This window comes from Neodiprion virginianus, chromosome 5, assembly GCF_021901495.1.
Source record: "Neodiprion virginianus isolate iyNeoVirg1 chromosome 5, iyNeoVirg1.1, whole genome shotgun sequence".
In the NCBI taxonomy this organism is placed as follows: domain Eukaryota; kingdom Metazoa; phylum Arthropoda; class Insecta; order Hymenoptera; family Diprionidae; genus Neodiprion; species Neodiprion virginianus.
The window spans coordinates 28632080-28658772 of NC_060881.1; the positions used below are offsets into that span (position 1 = coordinate 28632080).

General features: G+C 40.2%; 1 protein-coding gene across 3 annotated transcripts; it reads left to right on the top strand.

Annotated features, from left to right (window-relative positions):
• The first annotated feature begins 8652 nt into the window (after positions 1–8652).
• LOC124305286 (protein stum) lies at positions 8653–25425 on the top strand. Of its 3 annotated transcripts, none has more exons than XM_046764539.1 (10): positions 8653–9063; positions 12522–12853; positions 14401–14809; positions 16109–17335; positions 17653–18094; positions 22274–22549; positions 23390–23606; positions 23993–24119; positions 24216–24410; positions 24722–25425. In XM_046764539.1, the coding sequence occupies exons 3-10, from the start codon at positions 14455–14457 to the stop codon at positions 24850–24852; spliced, it is 2970 nt and encodes a 989-aa protein (XP_046620495.1). In that variant the 5' UTR covers positions 8653–9063; positions 12522–12853; positions 14401–14454; the 3' UTR covers positions 24853–25425. The 3 variants fall into 3 exon arrangements, with proteins under 3 accessions (XP_046620495.1, XP_046620494.1, XP_046620496.1); XM_046764538.1 differs by lacking the exon at positions 8653–9063 and adding an exon at positions 11787–11821; XM_046764540.1 differs by lacking the exon at positions 8653–9063 and adding an exon at positions 11787–11821 and having other exon boundaries at positions 14427–14809.
• Positions 25426–26693: the final 1268 nt, after the last annotated feature.

The window sequence follows — 26693 nt, forward strand, 5'->3', positions numbered from 1 at the left end:
TTTGCGAGACCGGAAATCATGGCGGAACCCGCAAAAGCCGCGCATATATACACGTTACAATATTATACCTATATAATACAACATATACATATAATAGTAATAACGACGTATTACGTAATAGTGATGATTTCTATTATTATTATTATTATTATTATTATTATTATTATTATTATCGCGCTCGGTGCGTATAAATATTTCGTACCTTGTACTTGGATGTCCACCGCAAAAAGTGAAAACAATATTATAATTAATATTATAATTCTTACTACTATTATTATTATTATTATCATTATTATTAATATTATTGAAAATGCGCGCGAGCGTTGCTGACTATTGTTTCACTTGGCAAGGATGGATACCTATACATATGCTATACATATACCTATAAGATATTTGTATGTAAATGAAAGATAAACAATAATAAAAAAAAAAAAAAATACAAACAATACATGTACAATGTGAATGTAAAACAAATAATCTCAAACACTCCTTGCGATGATTGAAGAAAAAATTTATAGGATTCGTGGAAAAGTTGTCGAAGTTTTCGCTATTTTTCTTCTTTTTTTTTTTTGTTTGTTAATGTATAAAACCAGCAAAAAAAAGGTAAACTGTTCAAAATTTCTATACGCAGTGCTTGTAATCGTTGATGTTTCGAATGAGGAAAATAATGGAAGTTAAATAAATAAAACTGTCCTTTATATAACGCGAGCATGTTTTACGCAATTTTCCATGCGTGATTTCCGTGAACAAAGTATCCGTTTCTGTGACGGTAGAGCGAGACTGCGAATGCGCATGCGCGGAGTGCAGAAAAGATCACTTTCCAGTCCCAGGAGTTGATGCGCATGCGCCGTCGCGAACTAATCTGTCATTACGCGACCCTAACCTCAATTTCGTGCTTAAACAAAGGAGGCGACGATCTTTTCGCCTCGCGTATTTGCAATATTCATCTTCGACTTAACGTACGTTTCGTATCGCAAACTTACGCTCGGGCCGAAAAAACCGAGTTTGCCTTCTTGTTAAAAAATAAACGGTACTGATTATGCCGGATAATCAGAACGAGGATACATTTGTAACGAGTGGATTGTTAATTATGGGTGATTAGCGAGGAAACGGCGGGGTTTCGTGCGGTGGAATAAATTGAGGATAGTATCGAATTGTGTGGTTATAAGAGGAATATCGGTTGATATCACACGGAATGCGGCAAGAAGCGAGGAGAGCCGAGGGCCGAGCCCATCGTACTCCAATCAGGCTAATGTTCCAATAATTCGGAGTCAGCAAACAGCCTTCGAAGGCGTAATGAATGGAGGAATGAATATGGCCTTGCCCTCTTAAGCAGCAGCTAAACCCTGAATCTACTCGTAACTGCGCGTATTTCTTTTATACTCTGCATAAAGTATGCAAAGTACCGATGGAACGGAATAATTCAAGAGGAGAAATGAAAAAGGCTGTCTCTGCCATTTTTGTTTTTTTAAAGTTTTTTAAAAAAAAAAAGAAAAAAGAAAATTGCTCTCTAAACCTTTTTCAATTCATCAGGTTTTTCAACTACCGTCGAACCCCACATTTTTTTTTTTTTTTTTAACAAAAATTATTTCTATATAACCATAAAAATTTCGAATTTGATCGGGACACGATTCGACCGAAATTTCGTAACAAGTTTCGTATTTGCACGCATTACTTTGCCACGTATGTTACAAGAACGTATTTCTGAATCACGAGTTTCAGCAGTGCGATGACTAGACTGTTTTTCTTGGCTTAAATTTGGTGAAAAATCGAGCCCCGTTTTCATTATGACGACGAAACTGTATAAACTTGTAATTTCCGGTACCTAAATTGCCCTTCGCACAGCTCAATAATATAGCTATACGTACAACGTATTTATATATCCAGTACCTTTACAAAATGATTAATATGTTGTACGATTTCGTTATTAATTGTAAGTGTATCCGTATATCTTGCAACTGACTAAGTTTAATACACGCATCAAAATTAATTGAAATAAAAAAAAAAAACATTTCCATGAATGAATAAATTCAAAACTTTCAATCGTATAACCACACGACTCATATTCTACACACCGAGAACAACAAGAAAGCAGACATTCCCACGTGATATGATAAAAAAAAGTTAATTTCACGCTCCTGCAAAATTTTCTTTAGAAATAGCTAAATGAATTAGTTATATTAAGCTTATTAAACGATTGAGAATATATTTAAAAAAAAATGTATATGTCATATCGTATAATAATGAGAGGCATATTCATTGCAGTAATACTACGGGTTAAAAGTTACACCAATTTGAGCTGTTATTTGAGTTGAATCTAAATACCCTTCTCATATTGAAATTACCTTGGATGAAGCGTTAATTACGTGGAAAAATACGTAAATCTTGACAAACGCGAAAAGTATGAAATTTTCTTTACGTTCATTTTAGGTGTGATAAAATTTTTTTTAAAATATCACATCATTCTATAGGTTATAACACGTAACATACATTTTTTTCACCGTACTTTACGAAGCGGTTTGGTAAATAATACACGAGAAAACTGCAATCTTCATTTTAAACAAGATCCTGATTTCAATAATCTGAAACGTTAGAATTTTCTGACATTTCGCGGAATTCGTCGTCACTTCGTAAATGATGGACGAAAATCAACGTCTGAGGCCAATTTCGACGCAGGATGTTTAACTCTACAACTTTTACGGAAAACAGCGCTAAAAATTACTCCGTGTTTTTTTTTTTTGGTTTTTTTTTTTCACCACCCTCACGATTTCCCGGATGTCCTTTTACCCCGAAAATTATTGCACAATATCTTCGTACGTAAAACAAAGATAAAAATCAGTTTCGCAGCCGCTTCTAAATTTTCGAAGCTCGCCGCTCGTGGTTTTCCACCCTTAAGGGTGAACGTGTTGAATAATTATACATTCTCTTGCCTCGTGTTATACCTATGTTGAACCCGAATGTAGGGATTATTCGCGCGGCGTCCGAGGACCTTATCATTTTGGCCTGAATCTAGTTTCGCGTGTTTTCTCCAAGCCGGGCATGAATTTCGCGCGATCCATCCTGCGAACCGAGTTTTAAACCCGAGTAGGGGGGGGGGGGGGGGGGGGGATGAAGGAGAAGGGGTGGAAACCACTAAACGGAACGTCGCGTCGCTAAATACTCACCTGTTTTCTATTTGCGTGTACGTGCGTGCCCTTTGCACATGAAATGATTCTTCCTAACCCGCACGCACTCAAAAATTCAACGGGGTCGCCTTTTAAACCCCCTCCAACAAACCCCGCTCAACTTCTTCAAATAACATCCCTTGAATATATTAGGTATATTATAATTAAACCGAGCTGTCCTACTTTAACCACTGGGAAATAATTTCTTAGTAAATGTTCGGCGCGGGCGTCGATTTTTATAATACTATTGTTTAGATAATTTGGGGCAGGGTTGAAATTTTGAATTTGAAAAGAAGCGAAAAAGTCTAATTTCGAATTTTTTGTGGCGTATCTTGAAATACGGAAATCAGACTTTTACGAAACAACAAAGGTTCAATTGTTCGGAAACACGACGGCTCAGAGTTGAAATGAAAAGTTCAGGGTTCAAATTACGAATTTGAAAAGTTTTGAAAGAGCCTAATTTCGAATTTTTTATTGCGGATCTCGAAGTATGGAAATCAAACATTCATAAAATAACAAAGTTTTAATTGGTCGGAAACACGATGGCTCAAAGTTGAAATGAAAAGCTCAGGGTTCAAATTCCGAATTTGAAAATATCCGAAAGAGCCGAATTGCGAATTTTTTGTGCCGAATCTTGAAGCGCGGAAACCAAACTCTGACGAAACATCCAAGTATTGAATGGTCCGAAACTCGACCCCCAAAGTTTCGAAAGGGCAAAATTCCGAAAAATCAAAGCTCCGAAAGTGCAAAAATGAGAAGATTTAAAAATCTGCAACATCGAAATTCCGGATCAGCGGAGATTTTTGAACTTTTGGCTTGCTGAAATTTCAACACTTTAATCTTTCTTCGTTTTGGAATTCCGACAATTTTATTCTCGGAATCCTGGTCATTCCCGATTTTTGGTTTTCCGGATTTCTTCACTACGCTGTGTGAGTGTATTTTAATTATCGAAGTCTTACTTTATCGAAACTTTATTTTTCGGGAATTTGCACCCTCGGAACGTTACTTTTTAAAACTTTGTTCTATCGCAACTTGATTTTTCCTACCAATTAAAACTTTGTTGTTTCGTAAAAGTTTGACATCCTTGCTTCAAGTTTCGTCACCAAATAACTCAGAATTAGGCGTCTCCAGAATTTCAACCTCGCCCCAAAATTTTGAAGAAAAAAATTGACGTCACTCACGTATGCTCGTTTCATTTTTAGGATATCAGTAACAGTTTTAATCGTCAATCTGTCGCGTCAAATTTCAAACGATTTCATCCAGAATCCGTAATTTTCACATTGCAATAGGTACAACATTTCCATCGGACAATTCTAAATTGCGATAAATTTTTAACGCTAATTTTAAAAATTCTCGTGAAAACAAAAAAACTCATCGCTGTCAACAGAAGTTATTATTCTTTATTCACCGTTATTCCCTGTCTAATAAAGGATCGAATCGACGTTGAACGGTAGCTTTTAAAATCACGAAGAAAAAAAGCAAAAAAAAAGCAAAAAAAAAACTCGAGCAGTGAGAATTTGAGCTCGGAAATTGGAAAACTAAAACGCGAAAAGTGTTGAAAGCACTTATACTTATGGCTGGCCGAATGAGATATTCTACGAGGATAAGGGGTGCAGGTGTAGGTCAAAGTCCTTCAGCGGTCACCCCAATTTTCGCAAAGCTCCGATCTGCACGCATCAAGGATACTATAGTGAATATTATTCGGGTACGTAAAGACGGCGAAAGTAAAACGATAGGATTGTAGTAACGTGAAAAAGATTTCGAGGTCATAAATGTCGGGAGAAAAGTTGAGAAGATCAGTTCAATTCGAAAATTTCGTCATTATCGATACGATTTTGACAAATCTGAGGAGATTGTTTGGACAAGAATCAACGTTTGCTATCAATTTTACTGTGAGAAAGTCGATCGTTCGGTACTTGGCCAATTATTACATTCGCAAGCTTTACGAATATCTCATTGAAAATACAAAGATCAAAGGTACCGGAATTATAAAATAAACGATTATATATCGACACTTTGTTCCAAATCGTTTCCAAATAGTTTTTAAAATCTATTAAATTCGTAAGCTAAAAATAATCGATCCATCGATTGATCGAGTCCAAAAAATAATCGAACACGACTCGATTGAATCGTTAAAAATTAGCCGATTGATCGAATACTTCGCAATTTTTTAAAACGTTGCATACGAAACAAAAATTTCGTAAATTTCACTATACAGTCTTAATCGCGGAAATTTTTTTTGACAATTAATAATTTCATTTAAAAATATTGTTCAATTTCAGATGAAAAAAATTCATTCGTCTTTCACTTATTGTATCAAACAGGTGCTTAGTAAGTAAAACAATGATAATAATTAATAATAATCCAATCGCGTAAATTGATATTTTATCGCATCGTTCATGGAAGTAAAAAGGAAAGATCGATTGCGGTGAAATACAATCGATTTCACTCGATAAATCGTGAAAAATTGATCAACCATTTCTGGTACATCTTACACTGCGTTTCTCGTCTTCTTTATTTCGCTTCTTCTGCTATAAAAACCGGACGCGAGTGTGAGAGAGGCAGAAAAAAAGGGGCGCGATCGGGGGCTGCAGATACGCAAACCGCCTTCTTTTCCGCGACCTACATCCCTTGTCCTCTTTCGAAGGACCTTCGTTATTTTCTCGCCCCTCGCTCCCCCCTCGCAACCAGTCGCCAATTATTTACGCAAACAGCCCGTTACCGCCGATTACTATATCGGATAGAAACCGTTAATAATTCAGCTTGATTCTCTCCCTTAAGGGGTTAGGTGGGTTTCAAAAGCTCAAAATAGGTACATTTTTATGAATTTTTTTTCATTCAATCAACAGAATATTTCATTCCATCAATTTAACACATAAAAGATACATATTTTATGAGTAGTTTGTGAAATTTTCGTTGAAAAATATTGAAAATTAAGGCGTGGACACGTCGTCTGCTATGAACCCTCAAAAAAAAGTTCTCTCGGCGTAGTCAGGATAACTCATGACAGATTCATCTGAAATGCAAAAACCAAAAATTTTCTGTTAGTAGATGTTTAAAACTCGTGCTTGGACGAAGGAAAAAAAAAAAAAACAAAAATTACATTTTTGGCGACGTTGAAAACAAAAAACCCTTATTTTGAGTAAAATTTTCACCCTTCATGGCCTTGAAAAATTACTCGGAATAGAAAAAAAAAAATTCCTTCGTTCAAGCACGAGATAATGTTATTTTGAAGAAGTGTGCAAAATTTGAAAGAGATCGGTTCATAAGTTTTCGAGAAATCGTGACTACCGATTTCAAAAATGTAGTTTCGAGAAAAACGCGATTGAAGATTTCCAGAATAGTAGCCAATAATCGTACTTACACCGTATAATGATGCAAACCCACGTTTTTTCCACGTGCCATCACCTGACACGGTAACATCTGTCGTATCTTCAACATTATTTTCATCACACGTTAATTTTTTTTTCTTGATTTGCAGCAGACAACCTCCATATACCTGCGTCACGCTTGGTTATAGCCTGATGGGTGAAACATCCAAAGGCTATATCTCTTAGAATATGACTCGGATCGTTTTAAAATTTTAAAGGAATATTCTCAACATATTCAATTATAAGATAGGCAAAAAAAAAAAAAAAATTCGATTTTTTGAAATTTTGAAACCCACCTAACCCCTTAATTCCTATTCCCGCAAAATTTCACCCCCTGATTTTACAAAAATTTACCAAATCGACTTTCTACTTCTCGTCATTTACTTTTGCTGTTTTCCCCGTGCTTTTCATCGCTAGCTTTGTGATTATTACGAACGAGGGGCGGCTGCGACGTCGGTAGATTCGGAAAAGCGGAAGCGCTCGGTTCGGGGAAAAAAGTTGCTTTTAAAAATAACCCAAGTTGCTTTAAATTAAGACTTTAAGGCTGCACGATGGCGCCGAGTGCCGCCGGGGAAGAAAGCTGCATGCTGCATAATATACTCGCATTTCAGTTCTTCGACGAACTCGCCGCGCTGCTTATCCTATGACGAAACGTTCGGGTGTACGAGCGAGCTGTAACCTGACTTCGAAATAAACCCTGATCTTTATCTCACCTACGCGATATATATCGGTGAGTGAATCAATCTTGTGTATATATATATATTAATATGCGAAATAGAGTCTCGGCTATACGGTCTACGCCGTTTCAAGACCTGTTTTACACTGAGAAAATTTTCACTTGGCACAGTAATTGGAAAAATTGAGTAGAACGAGTATCGTTGAAAAAAAAAACTGTTTAGATATCGTTGGAATTACGAAAAACGAGGTACCGCGTAACCGGAACTACAAATTTCTCTCGTTGTATAAAAATTTTGCTAACGATAGAAAAATTAGTTTAAAAGAAATTTCTTGGCAATTTTATTTTTTGTGTGATTTTATTAGGTTCCAAGTCTAGAAGTTCGTCTAACGTCATGTTTTATTACAATTTATACATCTCTGCGATAAAAAAAAAAAGAATAAAAAAAAAACTGAAACATTATTCATCCTGGGATTGGTTGAAATTTTTATGAAAGTTTTACATTCTTTGTCGGCGATAGGATCGAAAAATTAAAAGTGGAACAGTTTTTTTTCTTCTCTGCGGTAGCGACTCTTGTTCCGTAAAGTTAAAGAACCTCTCAACTGAAAATGAGACTGGCTTTATTTTAGTGAATACTGAGAAACAGATTATCGATGAGAATACGTGACTCTAATGATCAATTAATGACCGTGGGTTGTTTGAAAAAAAAATTTTGATCAGACGAAGTACGAAAGAAAAAAGACCAAGAAACATCGAATTGAAAAACGACAAACTAGCCCCGCACCTTACAATTAGTGATAATTTTCACATCCATAACCCTGTAGCGAAAAAATACAATGTCGCCGTTTGATTTGAAGTCGAAGAATCCTAATCGCCGATATTTCAAAAAAGGTAAGATTTCGCGGAGGGTGGTAGAAAAAAACTTGGGTAAAACCGTTTCAAGAACGTGTCGAGCTCTGCTTTTTAACGCGTGACAAAATCTTCACACCAAGTTCAAGAAAATATCTGCACGACAATCCCGAAGCTTGCAATATCGGGAGGCGTGCATAGAGGTTCGCGAATTGATCCCGAGGGTGGGTTTAATTAAGGTATGTGTTGTATCGTGGGCGCGGGGTTAAAGAGGGGTGGTTTTCAGAACTGGACACAAAAGGAAAGGAAATCACTCGACAATATCGCCTCTGTTATACCCGCTTCACTCACGGAGCGTGCAGAAGGTACGCGGCGCTGTCGGCGCGAAAGCTCACGGCTTTCTGGGTGCGGATGAAAAGGGGGAGAAAAGTTTTAACACGGGGTGAAACTCTCAGTAAGACCGGAGACCGCGGACCGAGAAGGCAGTCGCTCGATCATTCTGCCTTTACATTTTCCATCACCTTAGCGCGATCCTCGCCTCGTGAACGAGAGCTTATTTTCGAAAGATCTTTGATTTCCGTCCGCCACTGATCGAGTGACGTGCGAAAGCTTTTTCACGGGGTTGAAACGTCGTTTCGGAAACCGATCGCATGTATGCGATGCTTTCGGGCTTTGAACAGTTCGACTCCGGTGCAGTGAAATTGAAAGCTTTCGTCGCTCGGAGAACTTATTCTTCCAGCTTTCACTGTTTTTTAATTATTCATAACCACGTGATTACGTGGGAAATATTCACGGTACAGATAAAAGTCCAAACCGATTAGTGCAAGGTTAAATATCGTCGGTGTAAATCGTTCGATTATTGACACCGAGTGGTATTAAAATCTAAAATAAAATTGTCTGGACTTCTGTAGAATGTTTTCGGTGTTTGATTCAACACCGCGTTTCTAACAGCGTGCAATCTTCGTTACTTTTGCGATTGAAAGAAGCGAGATTTTTTTTACTGGTAATTATATTTGTACGATCATTTTTAGTATCGTTGTGTTTGAGTGTGGAAATGTTTTTTTATTTTTCATCCCTGGTTCGATGTGTTGTTCGTATGTGGGCAAAAGTGTCGACTGGTTTTGTTTTCGGATTATATGCGTGTGAAAGATATTACACTTTGCAATTCCTGCGGAACTTCGGTGTCGAAAATAATTTTTAACACCACGGGAATCGGACGTTCGATTTACAAATTGGATGATATTTGCTGTATAAATTATTAAAGAACGTACCCGTGAATTTGCAATTCTAAACAAAGAATCGGCTCGCAGTATTTATCGAGTGAATCAATTACTGGAAACGGAAGTGCCGACAGCATTTTCTGTTACATTCGTAACGTACTGAAAATAAAAGTGAAAACTGTAAAAAATTACACGTGGTTTGAGGTTACGGGTAATAAAAGAAGCCGTTAAATGTACTTATTAAGTAAGCATAATTTGTGAAAATTTGCATTAGACGTAGAAGTTATAACGCGTGTGTAAAAGTGGAGCAACTTTATCCCCGCGTGTGTTGCATTATAGCCGAGTGTGAAAAATGAATTTTTCCTTCTACGGCAGGCGTAACGTCTATACGAAGAAAAATGAAATTCAAATCCACGATAAGATCTGCGCGATCCAAGCTAGACACGAAATCCAGTATTTATAAATTGTAATACGCACAATTAGCGTGCGGCTGTAATTTATTCCAGCGATACAGAATTACAAAAGCAAAGGTGGTTTCGTAACGTATAGAAAATAGAAATCGCTGCAGGTACATCCAATTAGGCGATAATTAATGCATCGATTGCATATGCAATTTTCGTTGCGCCGTTTTTTCTTTCTCCTGAATAAACGTACGATTTGCACAATTGTTTGTAAACTGCAACGTGAAGACGATTCCAATAGTCTTAAAATAATGAAAAAAAAAAAAAAAGAAAACAGACGACATGTACAGGAATGCACCCAAAAGCATAGAGACTCCAGTCTGGGAATGACTGAGTGCCGAACAGCTGCACCGATTTTTTATAAAATTAGCTTAAACTTGACTTTAACACAGAAATGTAAACGCCACTTGGACGGAAATAGAGCCGACGATACTACGTCCGGTAAAACGAGGCGGAAATTCTTTCGCCTTTCTTATTTCTTTTCCAGTCCAAACGCATCGAGAAAAATCGATGCTTAATAACGACGGATGGAACGCGGATACGGAGTGAATTTCTAACGAATGCACGCTCCGTCGTCTGCTGAATTTCAATGCGCATGCTCTAAAATCTGAGAGCAACCGTTTACCAGTGTGACCAACCGTCCCTAACCTAAAAATTTTTCTACGTACGCGAATACGCGAGAACTGTGAAAATTTTTGAGGTTAGAGACAGTTGGTCACCCTGGTAAACATTTGCTCTCGAATTTCAGCGCACGCACATTAAATTTCAACAAACGACGGAACGTGCAGTAAGAATTTAAGAATTTACGTTTTCTATTATATAATTATTCAACGAAGAATTTCGACGAGGCTTTTACGCGATTCAAAAAACTTTCAACGAGTTACGAGCTTAAAGAAACTCACTAATTGCCAAATGTTTATCACGGCGATAAGGGGATAAATGCGATAATGCCAATTCCGTGTTTGCGCGTGTATTTACGGTATTATGACAGCTATCACGCAGGCACGTGTATAATTATTCTCTGGTTTTCACCTCCGATACGACACGCGCAAAGCCGCATGACTACGGCGTAACTTACAATTAGCATCCTCACAAAAATCGGACAAAAAACTAATCAGAAGAGCAATATCTCTAATTAATTTGATGCCCGGAATTTAAGCCGTTATCTCAGCGTGAAAAATCCAGCTGACAACCAATCTCAGATCTGATTCCGAGTCTACGTTTTCTTCTCAATCAAAGTATCGAATAAGTAAAATTTTCTCTATCGAATTTCTTGCGCAATGATTTCACCGCTTGACTCTGGTCTTTAACGATATATTTTTGTCTCAAAAACTGTAACCGATTTTTGTGAAAATTTATAGAAAATTTTTACTTACCAAATATTTTTCGGTGACTAATCAATGGCACCGGTATTACAGAAATAAGTGAAATGGCGTTTCGCGGATAAGCATTCCGCATTTTTGGTCTGCGAATAACGGACTCAGACGACTGTTCAATTATTCAATTCTCCGATTTCAATAAAATTATCATCGCTGTAAGGTCGAATGGAAAATGCCCAGAACCCTGTACTTTTTGCCAATAAATCACGCGAGTATCGCGAACGCGTGTAACGTGAATTTGCGATAAACTGACGTCTGTGAAACATACACGCGCTTTGGTAATAATTAAGAACCAAAATGCGGCCGTGAATATACGCAGAACTCCGCGACTATGATAATAATTACCAAATATAATAACGACAACGATAATGACAATGACGAATGACGAAACAAGCATTGCAATGAATTATTAATGAATAATCATTCCGCGTATACGCGCGCAGGATGAGTTTTGTGTTTGTACGTGTGTGTATAAAGAGCTGTGTAAGTGTATTCGGAGTATAACAGGCACTGGGTCCGAATCGTTGTGTGTACCTTAAGTTTTCGTGTCGAAGTTGTTTGTAGCGTTTGATACTTAATTGCGAATAAAAAGTCACGCGAGCTGCACGATTTCCTTGCAAATCTGTTCTAGCTGCTTATAATACTTATAATATAAGACGTCGTTGCAACAACGGTGTAAAACTTTACAAGATTACATATTTGTGCGTGTAAATATTAGAGTGGTTATTATTTCAGATTTTTTCAAATTTTTATTCGACCGCCCCGCAGATCAAATAAATGAAAATCTTCTTCAAACCGCAGATCTCGATTTTTGAAACTCTGAACTCTCGCGCAAGAGCTGTGAAGTTTCCCAATTAAAATACACACGTTTTTACTACAATTTTAGTATATATTTCCTCGCAGGAACAATCGTTTGCAAAAAAAAAACAAAAAAATCTGTCAATCTAAGAAATCATTTAGCATTTATTCTAATATTCGGTAAAAATATTAGCATTCCGTGTCAGCTGTAACGAATTAGAATTCATATTTTTTTACGAGTTTCATATCAGCGGACAATTGACGTAAAACATTGAATCGACGATGCTGATATTTTTATCAACCAGTAGCATCAATGCCGATTGATTTCTCACGCTTATAAGATTCTTCGTAAATAATTAGTCCTACGAAAATTGAGTAAAAATGTGTATACTTTGAACGAGAAACTTCATTAATTTTTCGAGAGTTTTTAGAATTAAAATATGCGTATCCCTTTTATTTCGAGGAGAATTATATTCATTTATTGAAAAATAATTTGGGGGTCGTGTCTCGATGGAATTTCGAAAAAGTTTTCAACAAAAACCACCCTCGTACACACGGCTCGATAGTTTCGCAACATTTGACACTTGGATCGACATTTTTTAGATTGTAAATGAAAAACGAACGAAAGAACGCACCTTTTTGAAAAAGACGCAAAATAAATAAGGTAGGAAGAAATTGAACCGTTAAACTTTCTCTCCACGCACGCGTGCAGGAAGAAGAAGCCTGGCCGAAGGGATAATGAGCTGGTCTTGGTCGGCGGAGTTATTACGGCCTATGAAGGCTGATCCGGAGGCACTCGAGCGTTCATCGTCGCGGCGGTCACCCCGGCTATGAGAGCGTGAATGTCATGCCTTGCGGATCTGTTCTTGTCAGCGTGACGTTGCCTGCAGAAGGATCAGCTCGACTCCTTCCGCGGAAGAGCTACACAGCCTTCGGTAAGTCTGCACCCTCCTCGAACCGCGTTGACGTGGAAATTTTCACAAGTTTTTTCAAATTTCGCATCTCACTAGCTCACGTCGAAATAATAATTTATCGGTTCTCGTCTTCTTTTTCATTTGAAACAAAGTCGGAGCAAATTATCGGCAGATTGTAAAAGGCACGAACATACGCAATATATCTGTATTGTGGAAATTGGAAAGGGTGAAATTCAGTTGGATATTGCACTTTTGCAATTGTAATTATCGTTCGTATGATAAACGGAAATGGAGAAATATGAATTAATTATTTTGAAATGCTGTATTTTTTTTTTTTTTTTTTACACATAGGAAAACATTGCAGGTTTTTTTCCACAAAAATTTTCCGTTGTAAGTATCGTATACGTAAAAGTACGTGAAATTGAAAAACCGATAAAAAAAACTATTGTTCGGGTTTATTTCTTTGACATATTTTTAGTGATAATTTAATCATCGTTCTTAAATGATTATCAATACCTTTTTTTTTGTAAGTTGTTGTATTCGTTTTCGACCACTTTAATAGCACCTCAATTTTTTAAATTATGCATAACAGCAATCACAATAAAATTGAAAGAGAAGAGAAAACGAGGTTTTCAAAATTCACCATTACAATACATACCTAGTCAATTTTTTCAAAAAATGATTACAATCTTTTCATCGATCTAAAATTCATAAAATCTATTATAACATACTGGATTGTTTTTCCTCAATTTTCGACGTTTAAAAAATATACTTTATTATTTTGTCACTTGATTAAGATGAGAGTTCGGTACAATTCAAAGTTATCTCATCTTTTAACGAATATTTCTGTCCGATAAATTTGGTCTATTCGTCAAAACTCCGAAATAGACTTTGATTAAAATTTGAACCCAATAAGTCGAGCGATTTGAAAGTTGCGAATATTTTTTCGAAATTTCTTCAAAACGTTCCTATTATACGTACAATCGCACGATGGATTATCTTACAATTGTAGAAGACTAAATTTTTTTCATCGAGGCACTTGCTACCATGAATTAAAAATTGTTGCAAGAATTCATGGATTCCAGTTTTCTAAGTAAAGTTTCTTTTCACCGCTATATTCGACGTGAACACCAAAATCCCTCGTCAATAATACAGGATATTTTCAAGTAAACTCTGCTATGTTGGGTTGCCTACCACTAAGGAGTAAAAACATCGGTAATACAAACCTACCGAGTTATCGGCAAGTAGCGCGTTTAAATCCCTCGAAATTGAGCCGGAACTGCCCGTGCTGCAAGGTTGTGTGGATTTGGCCAAGCCATTGTTCGTTTGTTTATAACCTATGCCGAAGCGGTTCGCAATCGCGTTCCGTATTAACGTTAAAGTGATTGTACGACTTGACTCGACAAAGGTAATAATGACTCGGTATGTCTGTTTTACCGATATTTTATCCCCTCATTGGTAGGCAATCCAACATACCGCGATGTTTACTTGACATCGCCCTGTAAAACCTCGATAAAATTTCCCCGGCAAATTTTCTTTCCTCGGCAATGTATTTCCTCCTTCGGTAGGTGAGACGGTTTTTCCTGGATACGAGAGGCGAGACGAGATAACAGCGGACAGCGATGAGGCGGACGGAAGGTGATGCCATGCGGGCCGCGCCACCCTTCCGGGTCCTCGGGGACGGGGGCGAAGTCTTCAGGGTAGCCTCACCGCCCCCGGCGCTGGCTCCGGAACCCTACAAGGTCGCGGTATCCTCGATGTCGACGAACAGAGCGCGCAGAAGGTCAAGCTTCGTCATAATCGCCGAGGCCAGACCAGCGACTCCGACCTCCAGGAGCCCTTCGCCCGGTCTCACATCCGGCAGAGCCTCGCCCTTCAGGGGGCGCGGATTTAAGGGCCCGTTACCCCACGCGCAGTCAAGACCGCAGACCCCGGAGGCCAAGGACACGCGGCGTCCTAGTCGGCCGGATCGGAGAAGTGCGTGCAATTCAATTTATCACACCCCTGACGGATTTAAAAATGCAAATTCGCGCCTTAATTACGCTCTAGACCTTGTGACATAAGCGTGTAAATTTTTTTTCTTTTTTCATTCAGTTTTCTGAACGCGCCAAAACCTTCCAGTGAATCGTTGAACTTTTCTCGATATTTTTTAGTAACGCAGCAGGGCTTCCACTCTGTCAGGAAACCTGAAAATCCTGAAATGATCAGGGAATTTAGTCGATTTTTTTTTTGAAAAACCGAAATTTCAGACTCAGGACCTTCTGGAATTGGCGTGTGATTGTTTTTTTTCTGTTTTCTGCTCCGTTTACTTATGAATTTTCTGAATGCATTGAAACTGTCTAGTAAATCGTGAATTTTTTTTTTCTCGCTATATTTTAGTAACTCAGCAGGGATGACACTCTATCTGAAAAACCTGGAAGGATCAGGAAATTTTCGTCATTCTGTTTTAGTGATTTATTTAAATCTAAATATTTTGGAGTGTATAATTTGAAACTTTTGACTAATTTTTTCTGGACGTTGTTGTACGTTTGAAAGAGACAAGACGTATTTGGAAAACTGTAATTTTAGAAGTGGAGTAAAAAATATTCGTTTGAAGCTTTTGACCAGAATACGTTAAAAAAATAAATAGACATTCTGTATAATTATGAGACTTACCGAAAGAGGTTCTTGTAAAACGGCCCAGGTTTTAGCTCCTCGAATTTTCCACGTCAACTGCATTGAGTCGTGAGTCAGAAAAGTTTCAACGAAGGTTCTAAGATTACGGCTGAATAACTGCAGACCACCAAAACCGCGAGTAGTAAAATTAGATATCGCATTAATTTGCGTTCCCTGCTTGCATGCCTCGCTGTTGTACGATACTCTGCTCGTTTTTTCTTTTGTCGAATTCCCGAGGTAGGTATATTAATACTCCGAAGAGACTCCGCGTACGGATTGATTCGGAAACAAGTTTTCACTACCGAAAAATAATTTCAATGCCAAATTCTCAGAATTTGTTTCGATAAAAGTTATAAAAAGAACAATGCGATGTAAGGATAATTGCTTTTATTAATGCTCAAGTAACGCAAACTGTAAAACAACTGGTTTCAAGTATCTTTTGGTATTTCAAGATGTCGGTAAAAACAGAATACTAAATCTTTGTTCGATTTCATCGTCAGTTGGTATTTTGAAAAAAATCATTTGGCCAGCTGGTTATCTTGATTCTTTAATTTAATCGTAAATACGTAAATCTGTCGTCGAATTTACGAACTCGATTAATTTCTGACTGCATATTTCTAGTGTCGGCATCGCAGCAAAATAGCCCGAAACGCAGCCTGATTCCGCAGCCTGCGCGACGCCGTTCCGTGTCGTTGACGAAGACGGAGAACGTTCGAGGGTCTCCGAAGTACGGACGCCGAGTTGGTGCGTCGATGACGGCAAAGAACTACTTGGAAGTGACGCCGGCGGCGGCGGGTCGACGAGGATCACTGAAGGTGCCGGGTCTCTCTCCGATCCAGGGAACGCCGACGAAGCCACCGGAGAGAAGGGGCCAGCAGAACGTCGGCGGGAAGAAACCATCCCCCGTAAAATCGCGGCGGAATTCGGTGGCGCCACCACCGGCCAAAAGTGGCGTCAAGGTAGCGCCAACGACGCGATCGAAGCCGCCGAGCAAACCGACGAAGAGTAAACCGCAACCGGATACTTCGCCGTCAAAGATTCCCGTGAAAAAGAACTCAATATCGGAAGCTAAGAGCCCGAAAAAGGCGCCTCAGATGTCCCAGACCTCGCGGCGTGGCTCGGTGGCCAAACTTGTAGTTACAAAGACCGCCGAAAGGGGGGATAAAACGTCGCGGGAAAAACCGGTGGAGCCAAAACAGGAGGCGGAAAAACCCCAGAAAAAGACTGAAAAGAAGGCGACTTCCGTAGCTGAAAACGCGTCAGGAAACACCGTTGGGAACGTGGAGGATTCTGTGCAACAGTCGGAGGCCAAGGCCGAAGAACCGAGCCTCGTTGAGCTGCTTAAACAGTCCTCGGGGGCCAGTGGAACCTCCAGCGTCGTAAACACGACAACGGTTACCGCTGCTCAGCCTCTCAAAATCGACGCGGCGGCGCTGCTCGACGGTGAGATCGGCAAGGCTTCGGAAAAGGAGTCTGAAGTGAAGCGGCGCAACCCAGATAGCGGGAAAAAAGCTCCTGCCGTTAGGCCCTCCGCCATAAGCGTTCCGCCCCCCACTTTGCCCCCGAAAATCAACGGGGCCCAGAAAACATCCGCTGCGACGACGAAGCCTGAAGTGGCGTCTGATTCTCCCATCCGAGAGCCAAAACATGAGACCCCAAAGAACCTGCATCAGGTTGTCGACAAGCCCAATGGTCACAATGCCGATGGGAATAAAACGCATAATGGACAGGCTGTGAATGCAAGTGGAAAAAATGCCAACGTGGAACACAGCGAGGTGACTTTGACGCCGGATATGAACCGTGGACGACATCCTATGGGCAGTGCTCAGAACCGCGTCATCGCTGATGGTAAGGTTTTTGTTCGTTGCAGAGCTGATTCGTTTTTGGCATTTGAAGAGAGTCTGTTTTATCGAACTTATACATGGTCTTCCAGCTAGTGCTTTACCTTAATCACACCCATAATCAATTTTCTAGTATATGATGTACCCCTTTTTGTTGGCTTCCTATGTTCCCGCATACGCGACAAAATCATCCCGTCACCTTGCCAACATCTTCACCAGAATTCCGATCATCTTCCACGAAGGACATCCTTAGCTGATGTTACTAATCTTAGCTACATCACCTTATAATGCAACTTCTAATGACTGTTAAAAAATTGCCAACAGTGAAAGGGACCAAGGAGAATGCTGACCCGACTGCGGAACCGCCTGCGGGAGAAGATCTCCACGCCGCGTCTAAAACCGGCAGTGTTAAGAGCTCGGACGAAAGTGTAAGAAGTTCGGCGCGGACAGTTAAGAGTGACGGTATAAGAGCAGCGATGGATGTGTCGGGGAGTGTAGGAAGTAACAGTTCAAGTGTGGTGATTAATCATCAGGGTAGTGCGATTAGACGATCGGAGGACATCCACGGAATGATGGGCAGTGCGGTGTCGCTCAGGTCGACCGCGGGTTTGTCGACTGGTTCAACGGACACTGGTGTAAGCGTTAACACGATACGCGGGGTGTCTTCCGCGAGGGAGAAACGTGGCATGCACATGGTAAAGCAGCCCCAAGGCATCGAGACTCTGAGCGGAAACGTGGTTCACCTGGAGCAGAACGGAGAACCCATGTAAGTTTGCTGTTGCCCCGTAAATTTATGCGCGGAACCTAAGGGCCTAGCCGGACCGGAAGTCGGGGTTCCTTAACCCCGGGACAGTGTCTGCCCACTAGGTACACACACTCAGGTGGGGAAAGCATTTCGCTTCCGAGGACGAGCGGGCAAGCTGCTTATCGATCCCTGACCAGATTTGCATCGACGCGGGGAGAGACAGAGAGAGAGAGAGAGAGTGGGGGGGATGAGGATGGGGTCGAGCCGGGGTGTCAAAGGGTTAATAAATTTGATCGCGAGATCGGTTGACCTCGGGATTATTCTTTTTACCTGTGATACATTAGCTGAGCGAAGGTCGTTGCTTTTGGAACGAATCGTTGCCGTCTTTAGCACACGCGGTCGCGAACGCTAATTAGAATCATCACTGTTTAGCTGGAACAGACTCGCGAATCTGCGATATATAAGTTACGAACAAGAAAGGGGAAAGGAAATTTTTTGGTAGAAGTATAAAACGTCTTTTCTTCAAATGCCGACAGGCCACAAACTTGGCTGTGATTTTTTCCAGGGCGAGGTTTCATGAATTTCCCCCCCCAGTATTGCCCACACATACACACAAACGCACGGATGTTATACACTAACACAATGTCGAGTGGAAATATCGTTATGCATAAGGAGCTGAAGTAATAAGTAGCGCGAATTAGCGCCTACCTTATCGCTCGATCTACCGTAGGGATCCCGATTGCTAATCTCCGAGAGACTTGCCTACCTTCAGAAAATGTATACCCTATACCTCGCACTTCTGGCTACCCGCCCTTCTGCATATACATACTTGACTATGTACTCGGTGTCGCAAAAATACTCTATGCCATGATTCTTCTTGGTCGTTTACCAAACCCAGTTGCTTATTTTTTGTCAACTTACGACTAAACAGTTCGGGTGTGTCGTACAGACTTGAATTTTTTACCTGATGTATAAAAAAAAACTTGATAAATACAATTTCGAAAAAGAGCGAACGCTTAGCCGGGAATTAAGTACCGTTGGAAATGAATAGTACGTAACAGACACTTGCGGACAGCGAGGGATCATGGCGTCCATAAATCTTCGCGTTTAGTCCACCTCGCGACTTTGAACCACGCTTTCTCGTCACCAACGTACAAGATATTCAAAACTGAGTTTTAGATCACTTCTTTAGTCCTGATAGAATGAAAAACCGCTCATAATGTCCCATTGAAAAACTTTTCCCAAACATTATTTGCAAATGAAAATTGCTGGCCAGTTTCATCTCGATACCATATCTGCATGTGTGTCGCAATCCACGCCATCTTAGCCTGAAAACCAAAATCTTGGAAAACATCACGATTATAAGTGGTCGAACTATTCCCTGTCCCTTGGATCTTGTAATACCAAAGTCTCGGTCAGTTCCGTGACCTCTGTTCGAACGACACCCTGTACACATCGGGTGTCACGCAGTCCCGCGAACTTAGTTGTGCCCGGCGATCACCTAGAGCCTCGCCACGTGAGTCGATGGTGTGTAAAAGTGTGTTATAGGCACCGAAGTGGATGGCGGTGAGGCACATAGCCGAAAATCGACGCAGTACGTAAGAGAGTGACCCAAGCAAAGTCGCGTGCGGCCAAGGTCGAATATCGCGCTGTATTTTACTGTGTCTTTGAAGGTGTGCCTGGCTTTCCTTCGGCCCGTCGCCTTCCTCCTCTGCAGCTTATGGTTGGCCCCCTGCAGCCTATCGCCATCCCAGAAGCCGCCCTGCCACGTCTGCGGTCCCGTTTTACCTCGGTATCAACATACATCATGTCCTCTCGACACAAACCACCCGCGACTGCGGAGGGTGGGCTTATTAACAATTCACTATAAATTTCACGCGTTGCTGATGTCGGTTAGCTGCGGATCCAACATGCATCCGTTACACACTGCAATTACCGTTAAATACGTTGTTAAAGCTGAAGGTGTTCGCGTTTAACCGGCCTCTCCAATACCCCTGTACATCCAGACCATGGACTGATGAATCGAAGTAAATTCTTGTGCCACGATTTTCACTCGTGATAGAAGATTCGAAATAATCTCAAGGTCCATGTCACCCAATTTTGTTCGCCCAATTGATTGAAGAAAACCTTTGTAGGCCCGCCGTAGAAAGTATCATGTGCGCGAACTTGGCCGTTGATAATCGCGAATCGATAGCGGTGTCAAGTTTAAACATCGGGTGACTTTATTGGTATTTAAAAAACTACGTTAAGGGGAGGTGACCGCCGTTCGTCGTCGCGGGAACGATAATTATCAAGCTGAAAAATCAATCCTCGCGTATTGCGTACTGTGCAAACATATCAACCACAGTCATTCGATTCATCGGAATTGCAAGGTGCAGCGAAGAATGAAGGGTGAAGGGTGAAGGGAGCGAGGATCGAATGGACGTTCCGTCATCGCGAGGGTGTAATTTTTGGCTTGCCTACTCATTCGCGGATTCTCGAGTGGTCAGCGTAGAGCGCAGCGAGTAGTATCGATTGCAAGACGTATGCAAGCAAGAAACCAAGCAAGGAAGGAGTTAGGCACCAGCGAGAAATCTTTGCGTGACTTAAACTTGGGAGGGAAAATGAGCCGGCAGGTTGCGCGCCCACCGACTGACCAACCGCTGACCACGGCGACCTGCAATCCCTGACTCGCAATCAATCCAAACTCGCTTATCGTCGCACTCGGACGAAACCGAGAGAGTCGAAATACGCGCTCAGATACTGATTTTTCTGCATTCGTACTATATTCCAACGTCATTTTTCGCGGCACGGCATGACGTAGCCGAACCTCCAAAGAGCAAAGACGCTTCTTTTAGAGACGGCGAAGGCGCGGGGCGGAGGAAAGGGGTGGAAAAATTAGGAGGATCATCGTCCTTTCGCCGCGCTGCATTAATATTCAGGAATTAAACTTGTTCGTCATGACTGCATGAATTACTTTTTAAAGAGTGTCGAAAATCGTCCGGCGATTTTAGCGGTCTGCGTCTGAGAAGAGGTAAATTTTTGACAATTTTTTACCTTGATCTTACTAATTCCTGCAATTTCACGCTTCTACAAATATCGTGCACAACGTTATCCATTATTACAGTACATCTTTTTCGTTTGCCAGACTAAATGCTGCGGAATAAATGTTTTTCTTTCAAATTACTCGCCGTTTTACCCAGATCACGATTTAAAAACAAAAATCTCTTCGACGCTTTTGTTCACAGTATTATGGATATGCGAAGACTGAATCAATCAGCCTTTACGTTGATAATTACACAACTTTATTCAAGATTTAAATATATTATAACTTACCCGCTGATTACCGTAATCGACGTATGATAACATGCTGCAATGCGCACGATTTAGCGCAGTGTAGCGTATACGCAACGCAAGACTGCATGAAATGAATTTTCAAATCCGCATTCTTTGTTTGAAAATAAGCTGTTACGCGTCGCGTAGGAAAATTATACAAGAATGCTCATACCCGGCCATTTTACGCTTTCGATTAGGAAAATATACCTACGTGCATATTTATTATACGCGACGTGGGCAAAACTGGGACGTAATAATTGGCGAAAGTGCAAAGTGTGCATAAGACGCGGACAATACGTGATGCGATATTATTTCATTCCCTCTATATTATTACACGCTTTCCCAAAATTATCTTCAATCAGTTTTTACTCGTTAGTCAACAGTCGTGATTTACACTGGGGGTGAAAAATATTGATCCGTCCGTTGAACGACGCTGCGTTACAGCATTATAATTTCCATGATATGTATACACATATTCAGAAACGTGTATTCCTGAAAGGTTTACATATATATACATAAAACCGTTGTAACAATCCCTATACCGCTAATCGTTATTATAACGACGACGAGGAAAATCAAATCAATAGGGAATTAGCTTGATGGTTGAAAGAAAATTGACTGCCAAGAATTTCAGGTGATCGTTCGCAACGTTGCTTTAACTTACACGATTTACACAAAATTTTCGAAAAATGCAAATAGTTTCAAAATGACGGTGATAAATTTTTCGCGGTAACACGCCGAGCCGCACAATCGATAAAAAAGGGTTGCAGGTGAATTGAGGAACGTGAACGGAAGTTCAGGGTGTCATGTATACGTCTGTATCGACGAGCACAACTCGAGGAGCTTAATAACGCTAACAGGTTTACAGACACGCCTTGCTTTCAGGCTGCCAGGTGCCAGGACATCAGATCCTCACAGAAAGGACCAGGATCAAGACTTGCGCGGTGTTCCCGACGAACCCGAGAGCCGTTTTAAAAGGATATTTGACCGCTGCTGCGGGTGCTGCAAGTGCAAGTGCAACTGTTTCGATCTTGGAAAAAGCATGAGGTGTCTCGCCTGCCGAAGAGGCTTCAAGCCTCAAATGAACCAACCCTCGATGTTCCCGGGGACCAATACCAACCCACCGACGGGCTGTTTGTCCAAGATGAAAGCTTCGAGCAGGTAAAATGCCCTTGTCTTCTTTTGTCTTTATTTGAACCTTACGCTGCACACCTCCTGGGTATAACACTTAGGGCGATCCTTGAAAAGGTCATTTTTGAATTTCTAATGTCTCACCCCCGTGATCGAATCCAGATAATTAAAAAAATAGTCTGTTCGAAACCAGTCTGAAGTCGACATTTTGAAATTCAAAATAACTGATTCAATATAGCAGTAGGTACCAAGTGATTTTTGGTATGTTTGTCCGCCATATTGGAGCGGCCATATTGAATTTCAAAATTTCGAGTTCAGATTCGTAATTAATAACCCAAGGAAATCCCCTAGATGAACTTTTATCGAAATCCGTTTGATAGATTTACTGTCTCCTTGAAAAGGGTTAAATGGAGAAATCAACCCTCTGACAGCACGAGTTTGAGTTGAGATAAAATTCTAAAAAAACATTAAGGAATTATTTTTTAATTATTTGTATTTCCTTATAAAAAAAAATGATTTTTTAGAAACGTACTGAATTTTGTATAGAATTTTATTGCATCTTTAATTAATAACTCAGAAAGGCTAGTTCGGACATGAACAATTTTAATTTTTTCAAAAACGTGGCTTCAGAATAGAATGTCTATCAAATTTCATCGAAATCGTACGAAAAGGTTCGAAACCATATCGTACAAAAAATTTTGAATCACGTCGATTCGAATAAATCGAATGCAGTTGAAGAACAAGGGATGATTTTTCAAATTTCAGAGCTTGGAACTATTCAAAGTGAACTCAAAATTAAAACGTGTAAGGTTGAACTGACACGGTTAATTTTTACTGCTGTCTACCTGAAAAATTTATACTCGTGTACAGGTGTTGCCGTCTGCCGAAATGGAAGGGATGTTCTCGAGGAAGTCGCGTCGCTCCTGCAGAGGATGCTGGCTGTTGCCCGCCGGAAAGAAGGTGCGGAGCAGTATTCAGGAGGCTCTGCAACCGCTGTTCCTGCAAGCGTCAAGACTCTACCCAACAGACGAGGAGCCTTCAGGCCAAGCAGAGCCTTACCAGCGTCACCGCCCCGGTTCTTCCGGAGGTAAACTTGGGGGATAAATTCGTCACGGAATTCGGTTGCGTTTATTAATCTGCGATTCCGATCCGCGTTTTGGTCACGCGTAACGACAGCTTGACCGGTCGCAACCCCGATTTTGACCTTTTCGCAAACCTCACCGAGACCTTTGATAAGAAATCTCGGAGTATGTATTTAAGTTGCGATCTCGTGAGATATAAAATTTTCGATAGTTTTCTGGTTCAACTCTTTAAAAAAAAAAATAACTTTCTGACTCCTGTTAAAAGACTTTTTCCATGATTATATCAGGGATTTTATCAAGGAATTGAAAACGAAGGGGAATAATTGGAAGTGAAAATAATCCGTTTACCAATTGAGAATTGTTGGAAAAATTAATCGAGGTATTTTTTCAGGAACCGAAGAGTAAGATACCGGAAGTGTTGGTCGAACACAACGCGATAATGCGAGGAGCGATTCCCTGTCTTCCAATACCATTGGCCTGGTTTTGCCTCGTGTGCAATGTTCTGATACCGGGAACAGGTGCGAATTACTGATCCCACGTTTCCGAATTTACAAAAACTACGACCACGTACGTGTCTGCGGAAATATCCAGATGAATCTTCTGGCTCATTTCAGGCACATTTTGGAGTGGATTGTTCAATCTGTGCGTGGGACAGCCGAGGTTCTCCACTGTGGCCAGTCCGAGAGCAAGATTCGGTGCATTCTTGGTGAATACGGTAGTCGGTGTGGGACAATTGTTCACTGTGTTATTCTGCCTCGTTGGATGGGGATGGAGCATCTGGTGGGGAGTCATGATGGTGCGATTGGCCAGTAAGTATCGAGCCTTGATCGATCATGTCGGGAACAATTGAGGAAACGGAATAAAAATGATGGTGGACCGTTCTTGTATCGACAGGAAGCGCGTGTAAAAGTGGGAAAAAATCATTCAAAGTCGATGAAATTTCATCGAGTGCTTTAATTCGAACGATATTCAAACTTGTGAGAAAAGCAGATCGGAGTTATCGTTCGAAATGCAGTTGATGTAGAAAACGAGCTTTTCCGATAAATTTACCGAGTTTTTCTACATGCATACTGTGGGTGAAACTGACGCGCATATTAATTGGCATTCGAATTTTCATCAGGAAAGTACAAGCGGTACCGAGATTCGGAAGCAGCTAACAACGACGTCGAAGCTCAGGGTGGTAACGACGTGTCGACGCTTCCTCCAGGAGTTCCAAGTCAGGCACTACGGGGTATAGAGAGGGCGCGTTGAATCGATATTTTGGTAGTAATATTTTTTACCGCCTGTAACAATTACTTCGTACTTTGTATCATAATAAACATAAAGAAACACATGTCAAACGAGTACATAAGCTGTATGCATTATTATTATGCTATGAAATTTGTTACTATTTCTTAGACATGTAACAATATAAATTACAAATGGAAGGATTTTCTCAAAATGACTATACAGTGGAAGCTACCTGGCCCCTGTCTGTAAAAAGTTTCTGGATTTGTTTTTTCTTTCGTTTTTTTAAAACTATTTTAGAAAATACATTAAGTTGTATACTGACCATGTATTTGTAAATATACCTGTGTAATCAGTGATACTCCATATATACATAATCCACATTCTGAATTAGCATGTCATGTAGTTATACATACGGAGACACATTTTTTTATACGTTTATTATACATAGTTATAATAATCACAATAACAGTAAGAATAAAAGTATTTCTGTAAACTAAAAGTATAATATACATATCCCATTGTTATACAGAAGCAATTGCAATTTACGATATATTGATTAAACTTTGCTTATGTAAGATATGAAAAATAAAAACATATACGGATATAAATGTACGAATTTGTAACGTCATTCATCAATCTGAACATACGTATTCACGATCATACATGTATTTTCTTTTAAATTTGTACATAATTTTCGCAACGTTTGGTCCGGGAAGGTTTGCATGTCACACAGATTCGAACGTCCGAAGATCTCCGAACGCAGCCGAAGGCGTTCGACGGCGTCTTGTGACCATTTGTGACCACCAGACGAGTGATGGCCAATCAGGAGTCATGATCGGGAGAATTCGGCGTCCGTCAAGCTATCAAGACGTGCGCGTTCCGCGGATGAGTCTAGTTAGTCAATATTCGAGGAGTTGTGATCGTTGTTGCGTTGCTGAAGATATACCTACAGTTTCAACGACGTTCTATACAAGTATGTAGATCTATTTCACCTCTCACTAATACTTTTATTCAATAAGCCAATTTAGAATTCATTCGCCATCAAGTTCAACTCCTATTATTTTCTGTGCTAATTGGTCTGGAAGTATCGGTTCCGACAGTCATCAAACCTCAGAAACAATTTTCTACGAATAACAATTTCACACTCAACAGTGTTTTCTTGAACGTTAAAGGCAGATCACTGATATCAATTTTAACTAATATTTCCCTTTGATACTAGTACTTTTTCCGACCTTCCATTCCCTGCGTAGAGTATTGTAAACTAAAAACCTTTTGTTCAAAAAAGTAAAGCTAAGCCCTTTGGATTCTTTCAGTCAAAATTTGGCTAATTTTCAAAAATAGCCGTATGAATTCTCTGTTATATACATATATAAATTTCTGAACAGAAACGAGATCCTTTGCCGTATGGAAATACTGATCAATACAGAAAAATGAATAATTTCATCACTGTTTTCCTCCGGGGTAAGATTGCTATCTTCGCTTCTTAATCATGTATTCACGACGGCCTAATCGATGAGAAAAATTCCTCGACTAATATGCCACTTAAAAAGTAGTACAAATACGAAAAATTGCGACAAGTTTGGGTTAAAAATGCGAAACCTTAAAATATTCTCTATCCTTGCACAATATGAAAACTAAAACGCATCCGGAAGAAGTTTTTGTTTTAAAAATCGTTGATATGTTGCATTCCAGCTTTCCGAAGTCGTTTTTGCAAACTATAAATTTTTGGCCATTCGGGGCGTCTCTTCGTCATTTTTGAGACGGCTTTCGTTTCGATTTTCTTCAATTGTGTTTCATATTGAGATTAACCGTGCTATGCGAGCTAGGACTTGATACTTTGCTGTTCTTTGCTATGAAAGAAA

Bases quoted from the DNA above. Each gene is read 5' to 3' on its own strand.
- LOC124305286 (XM_046764539.1), top strand. From the start codon at position 14,455: ATGAGGCGGACGGAAGGTGATGCCATGCGGGCCGCGCCACCCTTCCGG. The intron at 23,607-23,992 runs GTAAACTTGGGG...GTATTTTTTCAG, and splicing joins CCGCCCCGGTTCTTCCGGAG to GAACCGAAGAGTAAGATACC. The intron at 24,120-24,215 runs GTGCGAATTACT...GGCTCATTTCAG, and splicing joins TGTTCTGATACCGGGAACAG to GCACATTTTGGAGTGGATTG.